The sequence below is a fragment of the Peromyscus eremicus genome, chromosome 10 (genome assembly GCF_949786415.1).
Source record: "Peromyscus eremicus chromosome 10, PerEre_H2_v1, whole genome shotgun sequence".
In the NCBI taxonomy this organism is placed as follows: domain Eukaryota; kingdom Metazoa; phylum Chordata; class Mammalia; order Rodentia; family Cricetidae; genus Peromyscus; species Peromyscus eremicus.
In genome coordinates this window covers 83829636-83837118 of record NC_081426.1, presented here as the reverse complement: position 1 = coordinate 83837118, position 7483 = coordinate 83829636, and the positions used below count along the sequence as shown (strand labels likewise).

Genomic DNA, 7483 nt, shown 5'->3' with positions numbered 1-7483 from the left:
TGATATTTTCGTTGTTGCACAGCTCCTTCCCATGTAGAGAGAGAGGAACTGATAAAATGCGGCACAGTGAGCCAGTCACGGGTTTTCCTCCCTGGCCTTCAGGGTTTTCCTTTCACTCTTCAAAGGAAACGGACACACTCTGCTTCAGTAGACGGTCAAGAGTGTAACTCAAGTTTCATAGACTTGAGAGGAAGCAAGAATCCACTCAGTCAGGACAATCCGATTCTTAGGAAAAGAAACAATCGTGTTTGTTTACACGTAAAGCAGACCTGGAGACAGGGAATGGGGAGCAGGGAGCCCCGTCACCAATGTAATGGGGGTACATTAAAGCAGGAGAAGACAATAACAATAATATAAATAACATGGCTAAACTCAGCAAAGATGACGTTGCTTTGAACTTCCGTGATTTATTTTAAAATCTTTAAACCTGGGATTTCACAAGTTCCTGAGAGCCGTGTGACCCTACCACCAGAAACGGTACAAGCAGCCACAGCGTGGCTCTTACAAGGCGCACCAGGATAAGCTGCAGACAGGTTAAACCCCGGGCCCAGCTACCCTGGTGCCTTAGCAATGGGCAGTTTTAAGGGGCATCCCAAGGGATTCTGAGACACGGAGACACCATGAGTTGACATCACATGAGCTCCCATAAGTAAGGTTTTTATCTAAAATCAGAGTAAGTAAAGAGTTCATGTATCCCGCTATGGTATGAAAATGGTCGTCATTTTATCGGATGCTTCACCTCAGAGTGAAGGTAGCTGTATGTCCTGTCCTCTGCCATTGATTTGTGTGACAAGGTCCTTGTGTACCCTGATTACTTTAGACCTGTCGGAAATGAGGAAATGATTTCGGATAGTCCTTTTTCTTTCTAGTAGTAACGTGAATAAAGCCTATGTTTCTCCAAATCATAATAATATTTCCGAATTAGCATGCTGAAGCTAAGTGGTATCAAGGAAAGGAAAACTAGAGAGCAATGAATTTGGAAACCCAAGGAAAAAACCCAGTATTTCCCTAAGTATCCTGAAAAATAAAATCAGTAATTTAACGAAGGTGCTTGGATATCTCAGCACGGACAGGAGAGTGGCTCCTAAGGCCTGAGTCCTAGCTGAAGAGCTGTTAGTGTTGGTGGAGGCAGGGGTGGGGGAGGCAAGTGATAGGCTGCCCTCCCCCGGCACACACGGGCAGCATGAACTGGATTCCGTGGACTTTTTTTGTTTTGGGGGGGGGGGGAGTTGTGTTGAGAGGGTCCAGGGGGAGCTGGAGAGGGGGGACGTGGGAGAATAAGATTAAAACATGTAATTTACATATATGAAAATTTTGAATGATAAACTTTAAAACAGATCTGTTAAGTACGATTGCAGCTGAGGCATGGATGTCCCTTTTAAACTATGTGAGTTTCGGTCAGACAGTAACAAGAAAATGGGCAGAACCAGCCCCGCTTCTCAACGGCAGCTACTGATCTGGCCCAAGCTGGCTACTCCTTGTTTGGAAACCAGCTGTACAAAGTGAAAAGGAAAACGTGTTGTCTAAGATAAGAGGCTCCTCCCTCGTTCCTGGGGGTAACCAAGGGAGGCTGAGTCAGCCAGCCTGTAGCGACAGGCCGGGAACATCCCAGGTGACCTCCTGACTTGGTCACAGGACACAGTCTTTCCTGGAACTTCCAGGTTTCTGGTATGTTCTTAGGACACAATACTACCACACCCGCTGTGAGTGGGAAGTACGTCTCTGAAATCACAGTGAGTGAACACTGTGACGCATGCGTGTCCCAAAGCCCCGAGTGATGGCGTGGCTGTGTTCTCATACCCTCCGCAGCGGACCCTGTTAGAAGCAGCTTCTACAGTAAATAAGATTTTTAATAGAAAAGAATGATCTGCAAAGGGATGAAAACAGGCTCTTCTAGCTGGGGGCATTTAAACTGTACTTGGAAAGGATAGTAGTTTCTTCAAAGCACGGGTCAAGTCCCACACCCATGAAGGCCACATCCCCTAAGAATCAGATTTCCAAGTCTCACTGGGGACCTCACTCCCTTGTGACAGGGGAAGGATATCGATTGCAGTAACAGAACACAGTGCTGGGAGTGTCTGAATCTGTGGCACACCATGTGACGTTGTTTGTCACTCTGCTGTGAAGTTACATCTTACATGTCTAAACCAGGAAAGTCATCAAGACAGAGTGTGGCTTGACCCAGTCAAATCCTGAAGTGTTTGTACTTGAACATGTAGAGGTCAGAGGCCAACCTTAGGTGTTTCTCAGGTACTGTCCACCCTGTTGTGGAGCAGGGTCTCTCATGGGCCTGGAACTTACCACATAAGCTAGGCTGGCTGGCCAGCGGGCCCCAGGGATGTGCTCCCCACCTCCCTAATGCTGGGGTTATGTGTGCATGCTCCCGTGTCCTGCTCTCTTCTGCCTGCAAGGCAAGCACGCTTTCTTGCATTTACTTATCTCGTGTGTGTGTGTGTGTGTGTGTGTGTGTGTGTGTGTGTGTGTGTGTGTATGCATGCACGTGCACACGCACGCCATAGCTTATGTGTAGAGCTCAGGGGACTATTTGCAGGAGTTGGTTCTCTATTTCCACTGTGCAGGTTCCAGGGTTAGGGCTCAAGGCTGTCAGACCTGCAGCAAGCACCTTGCATTGCGGAAACACCTCACCATCCCTGAAGAATCATTTTGAACTGTTGGGTCCTGGGAGCCCCAGAATTCCTCCAAGGCTTTTACTAAGAGCATCTGCAGACAAACGCTGAGTAAGACAATCACCCACAGGCACGGCTTTTGGGTTTCTAAGTGGTCCACATCTGATGAAATGTCAGTTGGACGTACTATATTAACTTCAAAATAACCAGGCAGTGTAGCGTGGCCGTTGAATACTCTCTGGCTTCTTGAGTCATGATGTGTCCCCCCCCCCCCCCCCCCCCCCCCCCCGGGTCAGTGCACCAGCACAGTATGTAAACACCACAGAATGAAGCAACAGCTCTGGCTGACTGCTGGCAAGAAACCTTTAGGTGGCCTCTACATTAACAACAAGCAAAAACAGTTTGTGGTGTGTCGTCTGCTCAAAACACGAGGCTCTTTCCTTCTCCGGTGGCTGTGCACAGCCTGGCTCCTGGCCCAGAACGCCATGCTCATCCCGGTTTGTTTGAACAGACTTAGACCTCAGGCCACAGAACCCCTTCCATGGTCTCACTGAAGTCATCTTTCAGGTTTTAATGGACTTGGGCCACAGGATCACTCACACACTCTCACTGAAATACGACAGTAGAAATCTCATAATTGGCAGGTTTGCCATTTGGGAGAACCAACTTTTAAAAAATACTAAAACATCCTGATTGTGTAGCTTACTTAAGCAAGCACGATTAGCCCGCAGCCTGCATGGGATGTAGCATGGACTCGGTGTTGAACTGGCGTAGACTCTGGACTGACTTCTTACAGGTTTGAGAACTGCTGTCTCCGTCAGCAAACTGGGGAAGACGACATGTAGCCCGAGGAGTCGTCCCTGAGCCGCACACAGCCGCCGTCTTAGAGAAGTGTGGTAAGACCTGAGCATCGTGGGATCTGGGACCTCACCCAGGTAACCCAAGTGTAGAACGGCCACGCGTCTTGAACACCAAAGGCTGGAGAGACGGCTCGGGGAGTAAACAGTACTCATTACCCAAGCCCGACGACCCAAGTTCGAGCCTTAGAGCCCACACACAGCTGTAGTCTAACTTCTACACGAATACCGTGGCACTCACATCCACCCACACAGCATACACACACAAGTGTGTTTACATGCAAATGTATACACACAATAGGTTCTTTAAAAATCAGACAAGAGCAGAAGGAAAAAAAAAAACTCACAAAAACCTCCATATTCAATTTGACTATCTTTGGAATTCTTCATTAAGGTCTTCACAAAATACAAAGCTCACACGTAATTGTCTACATCCACCACAAATAGAATCAAGTAAGTGGTTAGCACACAAACATAATGATCTCTTTCATTTTTAAAAATATAAATAACAAAAATGTTCAAGGTTTTACAGTTTTCTTCACGTGTGTGTCTCTTTAAGGCTTTGTGTCTCAGACTGGTATTGCACCCCGTCATCAGGGTACGCTGCCCACCAGCAAGGAAGGCCACTGTGGATACATTCCTGAGGGTGGCACACACTGGTCTATGCTGCTTCAGCCTGGGAAAAGCTCCACGACCAAACCCCCTCCCATCAGCTCGGCGTCTTTAACTTTCCTTCTACTGTACAGTAAATACAGGTGGGAAGGCCCAGCAGCACGCGAGCTCACAAGACCAACCGTGAAAGGCAAGAAAGGAAAGACGGGCATTTCCTGGGTGCAATCTCTTCCTTTTACCCCGGAAGCCCCCCAGAAACCCCCAGTCCAGACTGCAGTTGTAGTGAAACATCTTTCAGATTAAATAGTGTTGGGAGTGGCATCTTTTGGTTGGGTCTTTCAGGAGAGGTTAAAGTGGAGAGGTCAACGCTGGGAAAATGCCACTGAGTCCAGAGCGCCCCCCAGGAGTCACAGGGCTGGTGAGGGCTGGGGGCAGGGAGATGGCCCCTGCCTTGGGCCTGAAGTCCGAGGGCAGGGACTCCAGCAGACACTTGACCTGCTCTTGGCCCAATTTGATCTTGTCATCCAGCTTCCGCTGCTCGATGAGGAGTGTGGACTTCATTTTCACGAAGTGTTGGTAGTCCTGGAGCTGCTCGGCTGACAGGTAATTGGCCAGGATGGCCAGCACCACGCGCTCCCTCCGGTCCAGATTCTCCTTGAGCTCCCGCGCGTCCTCGTGCTGGCCGGCCAGGATCTTCCTCTTCTCGTTCAGAGAGCTCTGCCGGGGGAAAGCGGACAGGGCGGTCAGCCGAGAGCATGGGGAGCTGGTGCAGGCATCCCTTCTCTACTCAGTAGTGCCAAGGGTGGGCTTTTCAAGTTTACGGTCCTTATGCTGAACGCTCTGTGGTAACAACCTGACCCTTTTAGGTCTACACTTCGTCAAGTCTCCACTTTTCTTGAGTACTATGTCCCCCTGGGGACACCAGAAAGATTCTCAGCTACCTCTCCTTCTACTGAATCCAAAACTCTGCAGGGGACTGGAGAGATGGTGTGGTGGTTCAGAGCACTGACTGCTCTTCCAGAGGACCTGGGTTCGATACCAGCACCCACAGGGCAGTAAAAGGGCATTCCTATGCCCTTAAACAGGTAAAACACTCATTAGTATAAAATAAAAATAAGCAAGTTAAAAATCTTATACCTCTGCAGGAAGGGCCCTGAAATCTGTGTTTTAACAGGACCTCTTCTTAGTTCTTTAAAAAACAAACAACTATACAAGTTTTGAGGACCCCCCCCCCCCCCCCCGTAACAAGGGGACTACATTCCCATCTCTGAAGAGTCAATCCCCACCACCCCAGGCTGCTTCTTGGGCCTCTAATCATGATCTAAAGGATGCCCACACATACCCAATGGTGAGCAGCCTTGTCTCTTCAGGGCTAACTGACTAGTTTCTAGACACTTCACATCCTCAGTACAAGTACCTTACCCTGCCCCACGTTTCCCAACTAGCTTGTTAGATCTTCTTGAGACAGGGTCTCACTATGGATCCATGGCTGGCCTGGAACTGGCCATGTAGACCAGGCTAGACTTAACTCAACCTCTCCAAGGGATTAAAGGTGTGCACCATCAACACCATGCCCAGCTTGTAAGATTTCTATAAAAATGCCTAGGAAACTATAAATTTCAAAGGTGGATTTGGGGCTACACAACACAGTGAAATCCTGCCTTAAAAAAAACCAACCAAACAAAAAAAGACCCCCCTATTTTCACAGGTTCTTTCTACTAATCAGACCTAACCGGTACAGTCTGGAGGCCCTGAAGTAAACAAGCCATAGCCTTCTCCCCTGTGTCTCAGATAAAAACCTGGAGACTCCTCACTTTATGGCCATTCCTCCCCTCCCTCACTGCCAGCCACTGCATATGAAGATGCTGGACTTTGGTATTTACCGGGTTGCTTTTTCTCTTTTTTCTATTGATACTTTTAGTTTCTTAAAGAGGCCAGCCACTAACGCAGCATGGTAGGGATTCAGGACACTACATATGAAGCATGAGACCCGGTGTCTGTCACAACAGCACTGTCCTTCCAGGTAGAGTACAGTGAGTCATGCCAGGAGCGTACCCACCCCCAGCCTGGGCCCTTCACTCAGGTTCCCTGGAGCTCATTCCTGCCTCCCTCATCCCAACAGTTCTGCAGCCTTCCTTCCTCAGCGGTCCGTCTGACATCATGTCTGTCCTTCTCTCTCTTAAATGTCTACCATCGTTTTTATCGCCTTGAGGAAGCTCGGAGGGAGGAGAAAAAAAATCCTGCACATCTAGTTCCCTAAGTGTCGGCACTGCGTCTTGCACGAAGGTGCTCTCTCCGCTCCACAGTGACTGCCATCTGAGCGAAGGAATCGTGTCTAACGGCCCCTCTCTATGGGCACAGGCTCGGAGGACAACCCACGGGGCCACATACCCTTTCTTCTTTACTTGCGTCTTCACCGAGGCCACTGAGGACGTTCTCCACCCGGGCGAGGCGGCCAGAGAGCGAGAGCAGCAGGTTGACCACCTTGTCCAAGTCCCCTATGAACATCTTGTACTTGTCAAACTCGTTGGGTTTGCAGAGCTCACTGATGAGGGCCTCCACCTCTTCTCCCAGGGCGTTGTTCAGCTGGATGTCCATGAGCAGGCTCCCCTTCGCTTCCTGGAGGGTCTCCAGCTTGTGGGTGAGGCTTCCGATGAGCTCAGCCTGGAACAACAGCAGAGCCACACAGCAAAGATGAGCCAGCAGCCAGCCAGGTAAGGGGGGTCGACACCTCCGAGCCCCACCCTGCCTCCAAGGCTCAGCTAAAAGCCCCTCTGCTCTCTGAGGACCAACGACTCACTGTCAACATTTTTCCAGCCTTTCCCTAATGTCCGGTTTCTGGCCAACACCTGATCACACATTGCCTCCCGTTTCCCCACCTTGTCACGGTGCATACAGTTCTGCGTTTCCCACTAGTGTGTTAACTTCTCATTCAAAGTCCTTTTTGTGACTTTTTTTTTTTTTTTTTTTTTTTTTGGTTTTTCGAGACAGGGTTTCTCTGTGTAGCTTTGCGCCTTTCCTGGGACTCACTTGGTAGCCCAGGCTGGCCTTGAACTCACAGAAATCCGCCTGCCTCTGCTTCCCGAGTGCTGGGATTAAAGGCGTGCACCGCCACCGCCCGGCTTGTGACATGCTCTTACTGGGTACAATGCCATGAGTTAGAAGGCAGGGGCAGGGTAAACAGGAGTGAAGGGCCTGCCGTGTCCACGGTCTGAGAGCCGAGCAGTAGCTGACCTCCGTCACAGTAACTACTGTGGGCTCCATGCTGTACAGACCAGTCTCCTCATGCTTCATAGATACCGTTCTACCACGTACAACAGGTCAGGGTGACGCCTGGTGATGTTTCCACTGAGGGGCAGTTCTCACATAATCATTACCAACATTGAC

At 49.6% G+C, this 7483-nt stretch overlaps 1 protein-coding gene across 1 annotated transcript in view; it reads right to left on the bottom strand.

The window, feature by feature from the left end:
- Positions 1 to 3844: 3844 nt before the first annotated feature.
- Shroom3 (shroom family member 3) overlaps positions 3845 to 7483 on the bottom strand; it is a 50901-nt gene continuing 47262 nt past the window's right edge. Inside the window, exons 8-9 of the mRNA XM_059274686.1 lie at positions 6488 to 6760; positions 3845 to 4813 (exon numbers count right to left, since the gene is read on the bottom strand). Of these exons, the coding sequence (XP_059130669.1) occupies positions 4445 to 4813; positions 6488 to 6760 (642 nt within the window). The 3' untranslated portion in view covers positions 3845 to 4444. The remainder of the gene's footprint in view (positions 4814 to 6487; positions 6761 to 7483) is intronic.